At 38.6% G+C, this 21,728-nt stretch overlaps 1 protein-coding gene across 1 annotated transcript in view; it reads left to right on the top strand.

The window, feature by feature from the left end:
- The window catches only part of CFAP61 (cilia and flagella associated protein 61), a 180,859-nt gene that overhangs the window by 12,412 nt on the left and 146,719 nt on the right, over positions 1-21,728 (top strand). Inside the window, exons 6-11 of the mRNA XM_024206984.2 lie at positions 2,243-2,375; positions 5,681-5,834; positions 12,170-12,261; positions 14,214-14,306; positions 15,631-15,818; positions 20,579-20,618. Of these exons, the coding sequence (XP_024062752.2) occupies positions 2,243-2,375; positions 5,681-5,834; positions 12,170-12,261; positions 14,214-14,306; positions 15,631-15,818; positions 20,579-20,618 (700 nt within the window). The remainder of the gene's footprint in view (positions 1-2,242; positions 2,376-5,680; positions 5,835-12,169; positions 12,262-14,213; positions 14,307-15,630; positions 15,819-20,578; positions 20,619-21,728) is intronic.

Below are 21,728 nucleotides of genomic sequence, written 5' to 3'. Positions count from 1 at the left end.
CTGAGTTTGCTTCTTGGCCCTTTAGGGACCATCTCTGCCAACAGTGTACGTCAGGCCAAGTGGAGACAGGTTGAGGTAGCTTTCACACTGACAGCAAGTTGAATGTAGAAGGAACAGTAGAAGTAGTTAAGATCTGGATCCTGCAAATTGCAACATTACACCTGTGCTGGAGCCTCATTTTGACTTCAGTGGGAATCCATGTGGACTCAGGGGTCTGTCTTTGTAGTAAGTTGCCGGATTGGGGTCTAAGTCTTTACTGCTCCCTTCAGTTTAATGATTTATGTTGAAAAGTTGATTGGCAGGTGTCAGGCAGAGAAGATGAGGAGATTTTGACCATCCTTTTGGGCTATGCCTCCAGGCTCCCCAGCCTTCATGAAGAAGGCAGCAAGTGCTTCACACTGTGGTGCCATCTTCAGGCATCAGCCACAAGAGCCACGGAAGACAGCACAGGCTCTCCACACAGAAGGAGAACCACCCAGGAGCTCCTTCCAGTTCTTCGCTGCAGGGCTGATGTGCTGAAACATCCAGCCATGAAGTGGTTTCCCTGCCCAGATGGCTGCCAGTGGGTGCAGATCTGAGCAAGGTGACCTCATTTCAGAGCTCCCCTACCTGAGCACAATGAAAAAGAAGGTAGGGGGTTCCCTTTAGGGAGTGTAGCATAGGCTAACCTTCAGAAGTAACTGACTGGGCGTTTTAGAGGCAATGACTGGAATGGGAACCACTTGATGCTAACTCTTCCTTTTGATTGGTCTTTTGCTGACTGACACCAGAGGTGAGGGAATGCACCTGTTGCTCACGGTAGCTCCCCAAGACACAGAACACCAACTAGCGAGTAAGCACATTTAATTCTTTTGAATGAAATTAGATAATTTAATGGTCTCTTTCACACAAAAGCACACAGTTGCGGCAGATTCTGCACAGGTGTGCTGGGGGAATAGTAAAGGCACAGGGAGCTCCTCCCTGCCCATCTTTGCCCCATCTTTGGTATGGCTCCTTTAAGAGATTTCCACCAGCTGAGGATCTGGCCAATTGAATGTAGATTTTTGACAGCCGTGTGTTGTTTTTTTGCAGCTGGGGGTTTTAGATGAGCCATTTGAGTGTGTAGGCTTGCTTTATAAATTAGCAATCACTGCCAGCAATTCAGCAGTACATTAAAAGGACAAGTTTTTATTTCTCATCTTCAGGTAAGAGCCTAAGCAAACGCATCCTCCTACCTCAATCATTATCCCATTTTTTATTTATTTTGTCATGGTAGTAGTTATAGACCACTGACAGATACATGATGATGAACATGACAAGACTATTGGTTTGTTAATGGTATTTGTTTCATTCCTATGTTACTGTCATGGGCCAGTATACTCCCCTCTGTTGCATAGCAAAATCACAAAGCGTTTTTTGGTAAATGCCATTGGATGCACTGCAGGGAAGAAGGTTATTCAATATGTTCATTCCCCATCTCAGAGTCAATGGCAGCCCCTTTATAACAGCAGTGTGGAATTTCTGTTTCATGTCATTCAAGGATGTGGGTGGGTAGAATCGGAGTCACACTATATAGTGTAAATGGCGCTCAAAAATGTAGTATACGTTATTTCTGGCCTGAGCAGCAGTAACTTATCCTGTTATCAGAGGAGTCATTTGCATCTGCCAATGGAAGCATCACAGCAAAGAGACCGCTATATTGCCAATACTGGAATAGTGGGGCTGGGAAGTTCACAGAGGTGTAATAACTAGGCCTGGCTGTTTGAAGATGCCTGGGGTTGGGTTTCCTTATGGATCCTTGGTTTCTGCTTCAGCAGGGGCCACACCTCCAGTAAGGAAAGAGGTGGTCGATGTTTACAGTCATGGCTTCAGCTACATTCGTAAGATCTCTTGTTTAAAGTGTTGTAAAGAGTGTCTGTGCTGTAAGAAATAGCTCCCCAAATTTCCCTTTTCAGTTACCTCTGGTGTGCCCAGCAAGGCATCAGTTCTTTCATTCTCTGTCCTTCTCTGTAGTGCATCAGAATAAATTCATAAAGAGTTTTTAAAAATATTTAACAATATAACACTGAAAATATCAGTTGTTTTTTGTTTTACAACATTCTAAAAATGACAGTGTAATTGAAATCAAATAAATGGTTGACTTTGTGTAGAAGTTATCATTTGCCTGCACTCTGAAAAACAAATTAGGGAGTGAAGGATCAGTATTCTAGTATTAGAAGTTTTAAGACATAACTGACTCTAAAAGAGAACATCTGTTTTACAGGGTGGAAGACCATGATGATCTCATGCCTATCTTCATGCACCAGAATGAAATTCTGAGAGAAACCTATGGAGAATACTTCCTTGCAGAACTCATAGACGCTCAAGATGAAAAAAACCATGCTGTTGTTTGTGAGGTAGGTCCTTGACATGCACTAGGCATGGGTATCCCTAACATTCATTATGCTGTATTTGGTAACAGCTGTTGCACTGGCTTCTTGAATAAAAAAAGAACTAAGTAGGACTAACTGTGCCTTAGAAAGCAAAAATCGTAATTTTGATTGCCATTTGACACTTGAGAAAATCAGCCATTTTCCTAGTGAGCTTTCAGTTCTTTCAGGAAAATGATTGCCCTTTTACAGTGGGTATCTCCTTTAAGGATGGAACATGACAAGTGAATCAGTAATAAATAGTAACAATACTTGGCATTTCTAAAATGCCTTTCCATCAGAAGATCCCCAGTTACTTTACAAATCTCATTTGTACCTCACAATATTCTTAAGAGGACGGCAGGGTCGCCCATTCTACAGATGAGGAAATTGCGGACAAGCAAATTAAGGGCCCATTTCTGTGGGATTCTGATGGTCTGTGAGGATCCATATGACTTTAATAATAATAATAATTAATGGAGATATCCTATCTCCTAGAACTGGAAGGGACCTTGAAAGGTCATCGAGTCCAGCCCCCTGCCTTCACTAGCAGGACCAAGTACTGATTTTGCCCCGGACCCCTAAGTGGCCCCCTCAAGGATTGAACTCACAATCCTGGGTTTAGCAGGCCAATGCTCAAACCACTGAGCTATCCCTCCCCCATGTTCTTTAACTCATGTTGACCTCATTACACTTTGAGGCTGCTCAGTACTTCACAGGAAGTGCTCCCCCCTTTGCAGACTTGGGCCTTAAGTGACAACAGAATCATAATTGTATGTCACATGAGAACTTCTTTCAGAAAAGAATGGAAATGTATTAATTTACTCTTGACTGAGAGCTCGACCTTGGACAGCTCTTCTGTGGGAGGCAGTCAGGAGCTTCCCTGCCCTTGTGTAGCTAGTAAAAGCACTATCCAGAAGATCAGCCCCTCTGGTCAAGGAAGCATTGAGATTACTGCTGAGATGTTTCCATCGGGAACAACTAATTGAAAAGGGGCAGGGAGTCATGGTTCTGCTCTTCCCATGCAGAGGCGAGCAGAGGTGGCTGGACATACCGTGAGCAGTATGTTACACCCTTTAAAGGGCTGCAGCAGTTTGTATTCACCCTAGCACAACTGGAATATGCAGGCAGGCACTGCCTTTCGATGCTCCCCCTGGGGCAGCCTGTATGCTCCTGAAGCTGTGCCTCCAATGGAGGACTGTGGCTAAATGCCACCGTCTAACCCAGCGTGATTAGTTTGTATATTTTGTTTCTCATCGTGATATAAATGAAGCTACAATTTAGACAATTCGGTAGATTTTTGAGATAATTGGAAGAGGTGATTTTAAATCAGTTATTGTTATTTTAGGCACTTTGCATTATAAATAACCAAATTACATCCACTAGCAACATTAATACTGCATGTGATGACTGGTAACCAAGGATACATAGTCAACAATATCTCCAAAAGGTAGAATCATAGCTGCTAGAGATGGGCAAGATGAGTGAATATTGTAGTTTGTTTCCATCTCCTGATCCATGCAGGAAAATGTATGCTAGCTCCAAAAATCAGGAATTAGTTTCTTAATTAAAAGAGAAATGAGAGTGGCCAGCATGAAACAGATTTTTAAAACATTGATATTTTACATTGTCTCAGGGGTATGCATTTCTAAAAGAGCATTCTGTTTTACAATATGTAATTGCCATACTTTGTAATTCTGGGAAGTATTGTAGGCAGATAGGAGCTATAACTTACTTTAACTCCAGAAATCTGCTTCCTTTAGCAAAACAGTAAAAAAAAAAAAAAAAAAAAAAAAAAAAAAAAAAAAAAAAAAAAAAAATAAAAAAAAAAAAAAAAAAAAAAAAAAAAAAAAAAAAAAAAAAAAAAAAGAAAGAAAAGAAAGAAAAGAAAAATCCTTAAAATGTAATCACTGCAGTTTGAAACCAAGCGGTAAACAATAAGCCATTAGTGTAATAACACATTACAAACAGCTATCTTATAAATAATATATTTCTATCATACATTTATGGCTCAATATGAAACCTGCAAAAGGTGCTTCAGGCCTTCATAGTATAGACTCACCAATGCTGCTGCAGATTGGAAAGACACCTCCATGTGAACCAAGATAGATGCCAATTTTCCCTGCAGAGAATGAAGCTGGCAACCTCTTTTTGCACATATGGTAGATGGATTGGTTAATCAGCCTCTGCTGAGCCTTGGGCCTAAAATTACATAGCAGCCAGACAACTGCAGAGACCCATCTTTTGTTCAGTTACGCAAACAAGACAAACAAACAATCACTTGTTGTTTGGGGAAAAAATAAACTTTTTTTTTTATTTTTATTGAAGTGTTGGTGGCTTGATAAGACAGCTGGACAAATCCAGCATTTTATCGCAAGATTTTATTAAGTATAGGAGGAAAAATACATATAGTGGTTATTTGTTTTATCAATAGGTTGCATATAATACTAAAAATTAAGTTGCTATCTTCTGCCTGCCTTGTTTTAGTGAAAAATCAATGATGATTCTTATTGTCAGTGTCTGTTTCTTGCTTAATATTGTAACTTGCAGGAAAGTTCCAATTCCATGCATTAAACCAATGTCACCTGCTATTTCATCAATGCAAAAAAGGTCCTTATCGCTGTCATATCTGCCTGTGCATCTATTAAGGCATTTGTTGCTTGATATGTCCTTTAAATTATCTAGTTCTTATAATTACTATGCTTCCTGTCCCTGAATTAAACCATGTCACAGGGAAATAAAATATTTTCTTCCATTTAAGAGCACAAAGAAATTTGTACACTAGTGTTTAGTAATTAGGCAACCATTGTATTTAGCTAGATCCAGATTTTACTTAAAAACGGTTTTAGATTAAGCAAGAATCTTTTCTGAAATTTATAATTACAAAGCGCCATCTTTAGCTATGTTTTGTATCTCAATATTTATTTATAAATGATACATGGAAAAACACATCAACCCTTACAGACCATAACTAACAATATTTTTTTTATTCTTCCCCTGTGCATATTTAAGTCAAGATTATTACATTTTCTTGTACCTTCCTCTGAAGTATCTGGTATTAGCCACTGTCAGAGACTGGATACTGAGCAAGTCGGACCTTCGGGCTGATCCAGTCTGGCTATTCCTATTTAAATCTTTCAAACCCTGGTACAAAGTAGCTTTGTTAAGGTGGGATTTAAGATAAAAAGTATGCAGTATATTGGACTGTCTGGCCTTTTCTTGTGCCCCAAATTCATGTCTTTATATAGACTTGCAGCTTTTAAGAGTGTGATCATGTTGTTTTGATATTTCAGGATGATGGCACTGCAGTAGGTTTCATGAGTGTGTGCTCTGAAGTGAATATACAATTGCTTCATGACTGTTTTGACCTGGGGCCTTTCCATGGTCTCTGCAAACCACATCCTGATGATATTCTCAAACTACCACAGGAGCCAAGTATTGAAACAGGTAAAAACAGGGTAAAATATATGGATTCAAAATCAGTTAGGCTACATTTATTTTTAACTTCCAAATACATTATTATTTCATGGGGTTGGAAGGGAACTTTTTGGAATGGTCTATGTCAACACTTTCTACATCAAGCAGAAAACACAAAATGACTGTCTGGCATGGAGATGGTTGCACGATGCACATTACTTGCGGGGGGGCGGGAGGGGTTGAGAAGGTTTGACAGCTGTTGTCTCTGGTTATTATATGCTTGTCACTGTTGAGGAGATTGGAGGATCTTTCAGGATCAGTAGCATTATATAAACACAGTTCACATTTTGGAAAGTTAAAGCACTAGATAGGTCCCCCAGATGTCATCTGCAACTGGGCTGTTAATTGAAGGTCTCATTTTGAAGCTGATTCTAATGTCTGAGAATAGTTAGGCAGCTGACTAGTATCATCTCATTGTTTCTTTGTGCTCCTTCTGTCTGTCTGTCCTGTCTGCCTGTTCTGTCTATAGTCTATAGTCTATGGTCTGTCTGTCTTGTACCTAGTCCCTGACCTGAAGAGTTTATAATCAATCTCTTTGTTATATGTTTGTATAGTGTCTAGCACAATGGGGCCCTGTCCTTTAAGGACTACCATAATACAAATAAATAATAATGATAATAATAAAGTTGGTGCATGAATTGCGGAAAAGTTCTCTCAATGATGCACTGTCATCCTCTGGGCTCTTAAGAAGCCCTGAAGAGTTTTTTGTGTGCATTTGTTTTTTTGCATAGACAACTACATTTTGCTATTTGTTAATAATCAATAATAGAATAAGAATGAGCACTAATAAGAAGTTACCACAATTATCTGTTTCAATGAATGCTTCTAATGCCTTATCTCTAGGGTGACCAGATGAGAGGAAGAAAATATTGTGACACATAGGGGGAGGGGGGATTCTGCCGGGGGAGGGAAAAAAAAAAAAGGCTGAGTGCTGCCGGCGGAGCCAGATATCGGGACAAACACCCAAATATCAGGACGGTCCTGATTTTATCGGGATGTCTGGTCACCCTACTTGTCTCAGACAGAAAAGAGGGCCACTGAGCAGCCTAAAACCAGTCACCCACTGATATCCTAGAACTGTCAGCCTCAGGGAAGAGGATGGAGGAAAGAACCCACTCCTAGCTATCCTATCAACTTTCCTTTTCCTCCCATGCAAAGAACCACCATGTTAATAAAGGAACTCAGTCATTTTATTCTATCTCACCTCCTTGCCCCTGGAGCTGCTGGAGTGTTACTGCAGACCTAGGTGAAGGACAGTACTTGGAATACAAATAGGGCTGTGGGAGGAGGAAAAATCATTAGTACAAGTCCACTGTTTGTTGAGAAGCTCCAACCTCTTGACTGTAGTGTGTGTGGGTCCCCTCTTTCCTAACCTTGCATGCTGGGTCAGCCTTCTTCAGGATCAGTTGGCCAGGTTACACAGTCAGCTGAATGGATCTTCTAACGCCATGTAAATTAGGGTCAGGATTGGGTCTTTAAAAGGCCAGGTGAATATTTACCAAAAGACACTAAATAACTTAATCTTCAAAACTTTAAGAAATACCTTTAAAACACTAAGCTGCACCAATAAATTCTTAGTAGGTATTGCATGTATGCTTTAAAGAGTTAGTCTATTGTAGCTGGCCAAAGTGGCCAAGAGAAAATGGTTCTTGTTGTTTTTAAAATCAAAGTAAAAAAGTTAATATATCATCTATTACCAAATTAGTTGATATACTAGCTGCTTGGAGGTTACAAAAATGTGTATGCCTATATTTGTTGTCATTTTGCATGGCTTCTTTATTGAAAATTTGCACTTTGGTAAATTTTCCAAAATCTGCACCTCAGTTGATTATTTAATAAGAGCATTTCTTCTTATTGTTTGTTAGCTATTAGAGTTTAATGTCTGTTAACAGAAAGCTAGTGTTGTAAACAGTCTGTATAAAAAACACTTCTGCTCTCAGTTAATCAGGTTTCACTTATGTGGCATATGTGATGTCATAAATCTTGTGGATCTCCAGTCATTCATAAAGAATGTCAGGAAAAACAGGTGACCCAAAATTTTTAATGTAAAAAACAGCACATAAAAAAAACCAAAAAACAAATAAAACCTTTCAAGTTTTTTTTTTTTTTTTTTTTAAAAGAAATATTCAGGAAAAAAAGGCATAAATCTAATTCCCCCCTCCTTTCTGTCATCTTTAAAAGTATATTTTTTAAAAAGTAATGTTATATGTTATAGCTTGATTATGGTAGAAAAAGAGTCAATTTATAACAATTGCATCTTGCTATTCCCTGGATGAGTCTTTGCAAAATCAGGGTTTACCTACTAGCTTGAAATCAATAGAATTACTCATGTGGCTAAAGTTAAGTGCATAGGTATATCTTGCAGGATTAGTACCTTTATTTTTGTGGGTACACCATTTGTGCACTGCTTTGAAAATATGGAACCAAATTGTCTGCTGGTGTAAAGAGAACGAAGCTGTGTTAATTTATACCACCAGAAAATATGGGCCATTATATCTTTAATGAATTCAAAGTCTGAATACTTAAATTGTAAGCTATTGTACAAGAAATGCTATGTTCATGTATAAATAGCTGTAATAAAGATTTCCAAGCTGTTTAACTTGCTCTAGCCCTTGTACATGGAGACCACAGGTTGTTGTTGTTTTTCCTTTCAAAATCTAATACTGGGCAATAAAAATGAAAGAGTATACAAAATCTGTGTTTAACGTAATGTTGATATGCCACTTACATTTCATGATAATTATAGTAATTTGGCTGTTACTCTATATGGAGTCAGGAATTGGTAGCTAGAAAACACTATGATACAGTGGGAATGATTCAAGAGGTTTTCATCAGGCTTCTTATTAAACTGGCTTTTTGATCCTGCTGACTTTTACGTCTACCATCAGCCTAGCAAACAGAATCCTTTTAATTTTCTTTTGGTTGAAGTCTTCTTACTTCAGTTACAGTTACAATAGATAATGTTCTTCCAGATCACACATGTATGGTACATATACAAATAACAGTGATGCAACTATATTTGACTGTGTTGGATGGAGGAGCCATTAGAGGGTTGCATTTTAGTATAAAATCAGAAACAACATATCAATATTTATATGTAAACTGGAGGCATATATTAATGAGAAATACTGTTGGATTAATCAGGATGACATTTGATCATTTCTATGAAGATGCCCATCTGTGATACCCCTAGAGAAACCACATATTATATATAGTATGTGCACTTTTGTTTGCCTGCACATTTTGCATCAACATTTTTTTCTTCTGACAGTGATTATAGCTTTTTTAAAAAATATCATGCTGAATTATTTTAGGCCTTTGAACTCATTATTTAAAAAATTAAATTGCCTGAGATTGTCCCAATAACTACTTACCTCAGGGAATCTAACTGTAAGTTAGTTAGGTTTCTCAACACAAAGCATGCATAGAGTTTTTTGAAGCCCCCTCTGAGGGCTCAGAAGTCTTCAGATTCATAGGTTACTGTTTTGGCATGCTTTATCTTAAAATCTCAAAGAGTTTTTGTTAATTAAAGCTTCTCTTCAGAGACTTCATTTTAAGTATATAAAAAGATGAATTAGGAATATGTCTTTAGGATTTGGAAAGTGACTTTTAAGGAATTTGGATAACTATCGGTAGTTAACATATATGAAATGGCTTACATATAGGGATCTCAGATTTTATTGTTGTGGGTTTTTGGTGGTTATTTAATTTATTGGGTTTTTGTGGGTTTTTGGTGCTGGTTTAATTTATTGACGCCATCAATGTTTTTAACTGTTTCTCACTTAAATGAACTGTAATCAGTTAATATTTGGTTCCACATATTGAATATAAATTTGACAATTGCAGCAGGATTTCAAATTATTTAAAGTAACTCATCTTGATATTATACGTAAACTAAGGGACCGTTCCTGCAAGATGTTGAGTAATCTCACCTCTCATTGACTTCAAAGGGAATATAGTGTTCCTTACCTGGCAGGGCAGTGTTAGAGACTGTTTTCCCAAAATTGTGTAAATGCTGTCAAGCAGCTACCCAAAGGCTGCCAAACACATAGATGGAATGAAAGTAACACAGCAGTCAACTTCTGCTGCATTGATGTCAGATTTCAGTAGGGTCCTATTGCACAAATGGTACATGAGTGTAAAATAGGTAAGTCATATGTACACAGTAGTTAAGCCATTACAAATCAAATGCAATAAGGCATCATAAACATTCTGAAATTGATTTTGGACATTTTTATCTGGATTTTCCTGCCATTTAGCATTTTAAATGTGAGGAAACAACCTTGGGCCAGATCATCATCTGATGTAAATTGGCATAGCATTGATTTCAGTGAAGTTATGCCAATTTACACCAGCTGTGGATTTGGTCCATGTGAATAAAAAGTTGAACATGGTGAAAATTGTGAAATCTGGCGTTTATCAATATTAACCAAATTAACTCTATTGTTCAAATTTCTGCTTTAATTGGATTTTACTGGTTTAAACTGTAAAACTAGAAACTCTATTTACACAATATTCTCTTTCTCTGTATAAATAATAAAAAATATCATGTCTTTCAATGGCTAAGTATAGGTTGATAGGGCAAGTCACTAAAATTAATTGAATCCTATTGCTTTTGACACCAAAAATACCATTAACCTGTTAGCAATTGACTAAAACAGAATCCCATCATCATTGCTTTTATTACTAGGCATTGAGCTCAGTCAGTGTGCTCAACGCTGTGTAGACTTTAAAATCTGGTCTCCATGAATTTGAATGTGTGTTGTCCTTTCCTTTCTTGTTTATAGAGCCCTTTCATCCCTGCTGCACTTACCATAGTTTAAAAACTGGTTTCTTTGTATTTATCTGCCTCCTCTGCTAAAATGGGTGTTCATTAAGCAGATTAGCCAGTGTCTGCCTTTTGGGACTGAAAAATGTAACAAAGATCCTTTCTAACTAGTTGTGGAAGCAGAAACAGAACTGTCAGAAAAGAACTGCATAGTTGACACAGTGCTTTAAAGCAGTTACTTCATCATCCAGTGGAGAGACTCCTGGCTGCTACTGAAAATCATAGGTAACCAAAACCCTGGTTCATACTAAGAAGGTGAAAGCCATTGCCAGTCTAGTAGCTCCTCTGGGGCTCAAATGTGCTCCCAGATCCATATGCAGATGCTGCAGTGCTTCAAAGGAGCTGCAGCAGTTGTGTAAAAGGATCCTGGAATATGTCTGATCTGAGCCCCCAAAGGCAAGCACCAGCTGCAATGGAGGAGACAGGTAAGTAACAAGATAGGAGAGGCATCATTAACCCTTTTAGACTGCCAGCCAAAGTATTGCCTAGGGCCAGAGTTTAAAAATTGCTCAGCATCACTACCATAAAATATAGTCTTTAGTTTCCAAAAGGTTAAGAATCCATTTAAAAAAAAAAACTGGAATAAAAGTAGTAGGGGGCGAGAGTTCCTCAGGTAGACTGGGAGGGAGAGGAGAGAAGGGAAATTTTTTATCTCCTGGGTTTTTTTTTTTAGTAAAGGATGTATATAGCAGGTGGAGTAAGTAGTTTATACTGAAAACTAGTGACCCTTGGATTTAAAAAAAGAATGAGACTATTAGTAGACTAGTACCTTCATTTATGCCTTTTGAGATGTCAAATTTGTCTGACAATTTTTCAAGCACTGTGTGATAATTTCCCACTAAAATACACAGGATCTCAAAGGGCAGACTTCCATAAAATGTAACTATAGTCCCTTTAAGGTAGGGAATTAACTATTTTAATTTTATAGATGATAATCATAATACTTCAGATAGCTCTGGCACCTGCCATCTGAGGATGTGTCACTTCTTCACAAACACTAATGAATTAAGCCTCACAGCATCTCTGTGAAGTAGAGAAATATTATCTCCATTTTACAGATAGAGAGACTGATGGAGACAGGTTAAGTGATTTGCATCAGAGATGGGTCCTGAATGCTAGGAGACAGACTATCCAATGAGCAGTTCAACCGTTGATCCACATTGTCCCCCTTCAGTTAGAGTCCAAATATAATTTTACATCTAAACACAGTATTAGTCAGGAATGTCTTCCAGGTTATCTTTTGTTCAAATCCTCTGTTTTAAAATGACCTCTACAGTTTTGTCTTCAGAGTAAATAATCAGATATGCTGAAGTCTTAGTAAAGCGAATGTAATGGCTCAAACTTAACCATGATCATAAGAAACATCTTAATGGTGGTGTTCTGCTGAGAGTTATACTTTGTGTACTGCTGTGATTCTGATGTTTATGGCTCCATTTTGTAAGCTTGTTTGAAGCATTTATTCCTTTTCATTATTCAGATGAAGAAAAAAGCAGCCAAACAAGTCAAGAAGCTGAATCTGTTTTATCTCAAAACTCTGACTGTATTAGTGCCCATGATATGGATATTCAGGTAATATTACTAAACATAATTCATTAGACATTTAAACAAATGCCATAACTATCAAATACAGGATGCCTTTTAAATAAAACACTAGAAACATAGTCATAAATTCAGAAGGATAAAAATTGAGATTTGTTGTTGCTTGTTTAAAAAATACATGCAAAAGAGGAGTCCAGACTACACTTAGTCTCACTATGTGGCTCTTTATTCACCCAAGTCATGCCTCCCTGTTTACACTGCTCTTTTTAGCAGTGTAGTGTCCCACTGCCTCCCTGCAGGAAAAGACTCTGGCAGTGGGGAAGGGGTCTGGCAGCGGGGAAAGACTCTGCCAGCTCTCTGCTGCTGGATCCCTTCCCTGCAGCAGGGAAAGATTCCAGGAATGGGGAAAGGCTCTGGTGGAGGGAACGCTTCCCCACTGCCAGAGTCTTTCCTCGCTGCAGTGAAAGACTCCAGCAGTGGGGAGCTATTTAAGCCTTTTTCCATTGCCTCCTCTCTGCCAGAGCCTTTCACTGGCTACGTCTTCACTACGGGGGGGTCGATTTAAGATATGCAAATTCAGCTACGCGAATAGCGTAGCTGAATTCGACGTATCGCAGCAGACTTACCCCGCTGTAGGGACGGTGGCAAAATCGACCTCTGCGGCTTCCTGTCGACGGCGCTTACTCCCACCTTCGCTGGTGGAGTAAGAGCTTTGATTCGGGGATCGATTGTCGCGTCCCATCGGGACGCGATAAATCGATCCCCGAGAGGTCGATTTCTACCCGCCGATTCAGGCGGGTAGTGTAGGCCTACTGACACACATAGCTACATGCCGCAGTGTGGACACAGCCTGCTTTTCACTGTGCCATGTTAGCCATATGTACACTATCCGCTGCCTCCAGTGGTGTGTAGTATAGATGTAGCCAGAGTAGCCTGAGTAGTTAAAGTATCTAGCAAGATCCACTGGAGTTGGGTAAATACTTAACTATAAATCTGCTTGTCTGTTCTTTTACAAAATTACTCCTGTAATTTTGAAGATGTCAGACTATTAGGGTCCCTCTATTTCCAACTCTCTTGCAATACTTTAAGAGCATTCATACTCACCTGTGCAGTAAGGCTCAGGGAAGTTATGAAGTAGTCATTAGGATTATTTTGAAACCACTGGCATCTGAATTGTCTTGAAGCATCTGGAAAACAGAGGAGGAAATAGCTAGAATTAAGTTGGCCCTGGTTGTTGCCCACTGACTGGTTGACTGACTATGAGTATGCTTGCATTCTGTAACACTATGGGAGCTGGGCACTTTGGCCTTGTCTACATTAATAAACACAATAACTGTAACTGAACTCCAGAGAAGCTCCGCTGTGGGAGAAGCACTAGTGTAGACCAAGCTTTGGCATTTTTGCCACTATGTTGTAGAATTAAGTGACGTGGTAAAAATCCCCATGTCCTGTCTACACTATAGCCTCCATTGTTGCTACCACTGGTGAAGCTCCAGGGATGGTGAATCATAACTATGAAATTTACTAGTTCAGATGCAGCCTTTACAAGCCAACGTAAATCTGGTAAGGCAGATAGCAAGGAAGGTGGAGTTAGGATTGCCAGATTCCAGTTTAGTTGCAGTAACAGCCTGACTAAGTGAATCTCTATCTGCCAAAGGAATCTGGGATGAAGAAACCAAGCAGAATACTCTGGAATGTTTTTGTATGTGTTTTTATTGTCCTTGGTGTTGCAATAAGCTGCCTTTGTCTGCAGACATAATTGGTTTTAAAAGGACTATTTTAAATGGCAAGAGTCATGAGCCAGTTACACTATGTAGTGCTCCATAGAGGGGACTTTCAAAAGCGCTGCGAGTTTTTACATTGATTTAAAAGGGATCAGAGTTATGAATGAGAGCTCAATATGTCCAGAATTAGTGATCCACAGGAAAACAAATGATTCATGAATGTTAATTTGTATGTGTTACTGATCACTTTCTCTTCAGATGGACACTAAAACTGAAGATGTCCTTCCCCAAACCTTGGATATTGCCACCTCACATTCTACAACAGAAAGTGTTCAGAATAATGTTTCAGAGGTGAGGTCCAGGTACAATCGAGAGTTTATCAAAATACTCATCCTCAGTGCATTTTTTAATGAAATTCATTTTTTGGCACATGGCCACCCAAGGCTTTCCCATTGTTGCCAACTTTTGCAATACTTGGTATTTTTCTTAAACCTTCAGCTCCTGGAGCCATGTTATTACAACAGAATCTTAGCTTTCATTAAAAAAAAAAAAAAAAAAAAAAAAGGTAAGATTCTAGCCCTTGTGGTTCCAGAGAAAAGTTTGAAAATGTGTTACCTAAATGCTGAATAACCAGAGGACAAAGAAAAAGAATGCAAAGTTATTACTTTTTCAAATCATTAATTTTTGTTGGCTGTTTCCCAACTGTATTGACACTGTGATTTGCTTCCACTCTTTAAAGTGAAATAATTTGTTATAAAATCTTTATTCAATATTAGCATTTAGGTGACATAGCAGGTTATAATAAATCAATTGACATGACGCACATTGAGTGGATTGATTATTTTAAATACATATAAGGTATGGATATTTTGTACAAAGTTTTCATTCAAGACCTATACAATAGTAATCAATTTTAATATATTGTTACATTTGGTATTGGATCTTAGGGAGACCAATATACCAAATCTGAATTCTTCCATGCAGATCTAAAAGGAAAGCAACAAAAAATATTTATGAAGTACAACTATTCATACATAGGAAATTAGCATTTCTTTAAGTGAGATGACGCAGGTTCCCTTACTGTGCAAGACTATGTCATGATTTATACCCCATGCTACCCCACTGAAGTAATTTGATTTTGTATGGGGTCAAAGTTAATAGAGAATTTGGCCATAGAATTTTAAACAATTGTATCTGTCTTTTATTCTCCCTTTCAGTCTATTTTCAAAACTAGTCTCTTGTTCTTCAAATATAGCGGTTGTTAATCTCCAAGATGACATTTTCTGAATTACTCTCATTTTTGTTCTTTCAATTTTTTTAAAAATTTGGATGGAATCCAAATTTTTAGATTGGAAAATATTTCCTAAGATTAAATTTCTGTTACTGTTCCACATAGGGACAGTAATGAGAAATATCTGTTCCCAAACATATTGTTGTCTTTATTTCAAACCTCTTACTGCAGGCATTAATCATTTTATTGCCATCAGCAATTTCATTAAAAATGCCCCCCTAAACTTCTAGATGTGGCAGAAAGTAGTGTGCTGGGTGAAATACAACTCTGTATTTCTGCTGGGAATGCTGTAAAATAAGAATGATGCAACAAAAGACTCATTAAACAAACACACAAAAAAGGAAATGTGGTTTCAGTTTGGTCCCTTGTCTCTTCTTGCTGCAGAAGGAGGGTGTAAACATTGTTTCCAATGCTGAATTGCCAATAGATGATGCCATAGGCACAGATTTGAAAGCCGCTGGGACACCTACCTTAGAGACTGACGAGAGAGATTCCTTTCATCCTGTGTACAGAGGAGCTGTAACTGCTTTCTGTATTCAGCTTTTCTGTATTGATGAGAAACATGAAACAAGGCAAGTATAGACATATAGGTATTCGGTTTCTAGTTTCTAATAACAGCTTAACAGATCCCTGATTTATTAAGGCAACTGGGGGAGTGACAGCATCTGCTGCAGTTAAGGTTGAATTAATTTCCATCTAACTGTTTGCGTGCATTCACTCATAACTTTATGAAGCATTCACCTTCCACCTAAAATTTTTCACACATCTCCTCTGATGGGGTGCCCTATGACAGAAAAGTTACCAGGTTGCAATATAAGCAGCCATCCTTTTTTGGGCAAATACTAATTGCAGCAGTGGAACAAGGCTCACATATCCTGTAATGGGGTAAACTTGTCTTTTTAGAGTGGAGGAGGCCAGAAGATCCCATGCCAGGGAGACTGCCCTTTCCCTCAGAACAGGGGAGCCAGTGGTAAAAGAAGGAAGCCAGAGTCAGAATGCTAAACTCCAGGGAGAGAAAGCTGTGAGGCGCTCTATACCTCAATGCAAATAATACAAATAATAAATAACAATAATATGTGTGTGCTCTAGACCTTGTTGATATTTACATAAGGATACATCTCAAGCACGGAATGTATTTCAGATTTCATATGGAAACAGCAGCAATACTGTGTATTGCCTGTTGGGTTGGTATCAGTGCTGCATGTTTCCATCAAATGCTTGGTGATAGTGACCCTGAGCCTTCATAAATGAGTGAATGTCCTTCCTTATCTAGATGAAAGGTGTCAGATATACAACCTGCAGGCCAGATCCAGCCTGCATAAGATATTTATGTGGCCCACATGACTTATTTGGATGCTCCAGAATCTAAACTTTTTAAAGTAAATTTCTAGCCCTGGCGACTGCAGAGAGTAGTCTTCTAAACATGAACTGTGTGTACACAATATTTGCCTGCTAGTGTATGCCTGAGTCTGCAGATGTCTTGGAACAATGACCCAGAGGAGTCAACTCCTCTGTTAATCTGATTGGAATGTCAATTTTACAGTCCCATGATGACACTTGGGTGTCAGCCTTAACTATTCAGTCACTGATCACTCAGCAATAAACACGGGTAGGGGATGGCAGTGAAACACACTGAATTGGAAGTAGGGGATTGAAACTGAGAGTTGCTGCAGGGAAGAAAATGTAGGGGGGGAAACGGAGGAGACTCACAAAGGAGAGAAAGGGGGGAGAGATAGGAGGGTGTTGAAGGAAGAGAAACAAAGAGCAGAAATAGCAGTGGTCCTAATGGGAATAGATTTTCTCACTGATGAGTGCAACAATAAGCACCAAAATAACAAAATGTTTCGTTATTATTTATAGGTCTTATGGTCCCTTTGATCTGTGTGTATATCTCTCACTGACACTCTGCACTATGGGGACAATATAGTCCTAAATTTATTCCCCAGGCCACAGACCATAAACATAGAATTTGACCCTCTCCTTCGAATGAGTGATACCCTTGATCTAGATGATTGGTTTATAAGAAAACACTCTTAAAAAGTCTCCAGGATGAGGTACTTTACTCACTAGGAGCTTGTCTACATGGGAAATATACAGGCACAATTATGCCACTGTAGTTTTATCAGTGTAATTTCTGCATGGACACTCTTACTTGCAAATAAGAGAGTGCACACGATGAGTTTACACCAGTTTAACTACAGTGGTATAATTATACATTGTAAGTATGTTGGTAAATTTCCCCATGTAGACATACTCAAAGTCACAATTTAGTTTGTTCATCAGAAAGAATTATAGTACGTAGCAGCTCTGCTAGATTCCACTTCTCCAGGACGAGATGTGTATCACTGTGGATCTGACAGATGATTTACCAGAGCCAACAGGTGTTTCCTAGAGATGAAGTTATGAATTTTGAATCTGATGATTGTAACATTATTTGAAATACCTATGGCACATTGCCACATGAGACAGCCTCAGGAGACCCTCGGTGACTGACAAAATCTAAGCTTCACTTAGTGGTAGTCCAGAAACAAAGTATAATTAGGAGTGGACTTCAAAATTCCTTCAATACTAACTGGATTCACCAAAGATGCACCCTGCTTGGAATGGGGAGCCCCCCCAAAAAAGGTGTTATGTACCCCATTGAGTATCAGCAGCAGTATGTCTATTTTCTGGATATGATGACAGTCCTAACTGTTCTAAGAACCTTGCAATATTTTAGTATCCCAACAGGTGGCTATGTTTCAAAAAGACAATCAGATTTTTATAAACAAGCAAGGAGGGTCAGGATCATGCCTCTTGGGTCAGGAAATCCTGTTACGTGTAAGATTGGGCAGTGTCCCACAAGACATTCCCTTGTCACGTACCTGGAAGAAAAAGGAAAGGTTATATTGGGAGGTATATGTGCTACATGTGCAAGTATCCGTTATGTTCGCATTCAGGAGAGATGCAAAGTAGCCATATAATCTTCTATATGTTTTTTACCAAGCAGTCTTGCCTAGATTCAGCATTGAGAGAGAAATCCAACTTTGAGCTATCAGTTTTACAAATCTATGGGTTGTATACCAAGGGAAATCGATGGGCACAGCTATCACTGAATTCCACTATACCTATTCTGGAATAATTTCCCCGTGTGGACACTCTAATCTAAAATAAAAGAGAAGTGGAGTGATTATTCCATAATAAGATCACTTTTATTTTGTAATAGTATGTCCATATGGGAGAGTTATTCTGGAATAGCTCCCAATGTAATGGAACAGCTATAGTGGAATAGTTATTCTGCTATAGAATCATAGACTATCAGGGATGGAAGGGACCTCAGGAGGTCATCTAGTCCAATCCCCTGCTCAAAGCAGGACTATAGCTGTGCTGGGAAATTTCCACCATGTAGACAGGACCTATTTGTGGGTTAAGAACATCCAGCTCTTCTGCCCTCTAGCAGTTTTGTTTTGCTGGGGGATGTATCTTTAATTTATTTGTCCACCTTTATATTTTTCTCTTGACATTTCCCCCTTCACACACACCATTGTTGCTGCTGCTCAAGGTATGCTTACCTTGCTTATCATTATACACTACAGATTGCAGTCTCCTTTACTTTTTTTTCTTAGAGACATCTTTGGAATTGGTCAGACTCCAAGATGGATATCTCTGGGAAAAAGATCATTACTTACCTGTAACTATTTTTCTCTAAGCTTAACACTGAAACAGCCACCTCGTCCATGCAGTTGAGTTGTCTGTAAATCTTGTGAATTAAATATATATAATAATAATCATATACAACATATATCTGTCTCTCTTTAATTAACTTTACCTGAGTGTATGTTTACCTTTTTCCGTGAAAGAAACTGACCACAAGAGCACTGGGGGTAGAATAAGTATCAGAGGCGATGGCGTGAGATAATCTAGACTGGGAGTGGTATTTTAGAATGTTGTACTGAAGGAATTCCTGCTGAACTTGCATGCAGAAGCACAGATCCAAGAGTAGTAATTTGCAGAAATGTAACAGTTACTGAGAAGTAACTATCTTTTACCCCTCAAGGGGAATTCAGTAGTGAAGAATTTGTATTATCCATTAGTTATCAAATGTTTTCATCTCTTTAAATCTAGTGCCAGAATGTGGACTGGAAGTAATATATGAATGAACTAAACTTTCAGTCTATCTGAAATTAGATTCTTTGATCCTTTGCTAATGACAGAAAAAAAATTATGATTCCTCTGGGGCCGCCCCCATTCTTCAGCCCACTTCTGTCAAGAAGATACTGAGTGTTGGAGAAAGGGACATTGCATTGTCATGGATTTACTATATGTGGGGGAGGGGGGGAAGACTCCTCTCAATTAAGCATAGCTTTACATTTATATTATACAGGATAGGTGAATGTGTTATTGCATTATTTTGGTTCTACAATCCCAATCCCAACATGTGGAGTCATTGTATTTTCATAAAGTTTCACTTTTGTCCACTCAATTATAAACACCTCAGTTAAAAATGATTACTCTTTCCATTTTTATTGGGACTGAAACCACAGGAAGGTTATTTACTTTAATTGTTTACTGCCACTGTTGTTAGTCTTTTGAAATAACTGTGCATGTGAATGTTGGATGCATATAAAATACATACTTTTTTCTCTTTTGAGAGAGTAGAAATAAAACTTCCACATAACTCTTGCTGGGTTTAGAACAGTTTCATATTCTTTTATGTAGCAGAAACCGGATAAAATAATTAAGTTTTTATTGTCTTACTCAACTTGAACATTACGTTTCACTTTCACCAGGGAAAAGAAAGGGGATTTATTCCAAAACACTAGGTGAAAAGTGAAAAGAAGGAAAATGTACAGAAACAATTTTCAAAGTATAGATGTTCCTTTTAGTTTTAAAGGTATTGGATAGGTCTACTAAATGGATATTAGTGGAACAGTAAGTCTTTTGGTGCATGATGGAAATACCTTAGTCCTTAGCTACAACTCTTTGTACCCCCTGGTGATCAGACTTACTGGGCACTAATGCTACTCCGGCAAAATTTCTAAAAGTCTTCTGCAGGATGCTTCTGAGTAAACATCATCTTACTTTTATTTCTTTCTCGCATAGAGGAGACTTCTCTTGAGTTAACAAGCTCAAATCTCTACGCTTACTGTTGCTTACAGTGCTGGAAAATGACAATTGAAGTACAGCATACAACTTCTGCAATTGATTAGTGCTGAACTAGATGCAATTTCAGATTAGAAAGTATGAATAAGTGCTGCCTGGATGAATGGGGGAGAGAAATCTTTTGAAATATACAGTACATATTGCATATGCTTTTGTTTATTCACATAAAAGTGTTTGCTCTTGATTGCAGGTCACTGGATTTCTTGCAATATGTTTTCAACCTCTTTCCAGTACGTATAAATGAAATCTTAAGGTGAAACAAGTCTTTTCTTTGAAAGTGAATGAAAATGGTATGATAAGAAATAAAATCACTTGTAACTTGTATATAGCTTGATTTCCCCCCTCTTTTTGGGGACCCACCCTTACACACCAGCATTAGGGGCCTGTGGGAAGGAAATCTCTGTGAGGAATCACTTGTTATTGTGGGGTGGTAGCACCACAATGGATAAAGTTGAGATTAGCTTACAATTTAACAGTGGTTTTTTTTTCAAAGTGCTCTGAAATTCACATTCTTACTCTGATTGTCTTGAAAATTGCTGTGCTTCATGGGGATCTGGGATAGGGCTACTTATCCAAATTTGATGCTTTTTGGTCAAGGAGTTGTAAAGATACAGGCCCCCCCCCAAAAATCATGTAACATCAACATTTTAGAATTCCTATCATTTTTTTGTGTACCCCGAGGATTCAAACTTTGGCTCAGATCCACCACAAACTGATTTCACCCTCTTGGGATTGAATGAGAAGCAATATTTTAAAAGTTATTCAAGATCAAAGTTGGATCTACAAGGTGGGTTGAGCTAGGTTGATGAGTCAGAGAAAGTAGTTTGTGTACATGCAGCAGAACTGGGGCTCTGTTGCAAGTCAGAGTATTTGCAGCCAGCCTGATGTCAGAGTTGGGGGCTAACTTAAAGTTACAGGCTGTGGCTGTTGAACCCGGGAAGCACACATGTACTTTGAGTCCTGGCACTGAGGCCATTTCTGAGAATGTGTGTTGTACATAGTAGTTGCTCTCTGCCTACATTCCGCAGGGGATCCTCAGGAAGTTTTGCACTAACAAGTAAATTTCTGGTTTAAAAGCTGATATTTCAAACTGCTCTAAAATCCACAGAGACAATCCTCCATCCCACAACCTTAACTCTGCCCTCTGAGTGATGCCTCAGCATGGTCCTGAAAGACCTCAGAGCACACTATCCTTCCAGATGGTATGGAGCACTGTGGGGAAGTGACATATGGATACAGTAAGAGAAACTGTCAGATTGAGTCCCCACTAAGACAAAAGTTGTATTTAGAGGACCTCGGATCTTAAAGCATGAGGTTCAGCTAAAAAGTATGGCTGGACT

This window comes from Terrapene carolina, unplaced genomic scaffold (assembly GCF_002925995.2).
Source record: "Terrapene carolina triunguis isolate 2854851 unplaced genomic scaffold, T_m_triunguis-2.0 Scaffold132, whole genome shotgun sequence".
NCBI classification, from domain to species: domain Eukaryota; kingdom Metazoa; phylum Chordata; order Testudines; family Emydidae; genus Terrapene; species Terrapene triunguis.
The sequence above is the reverse complement of the archived record's forward strand: the minus strand, read 5'-3'. Positions and strand labels throughout refer to the sequence as shown.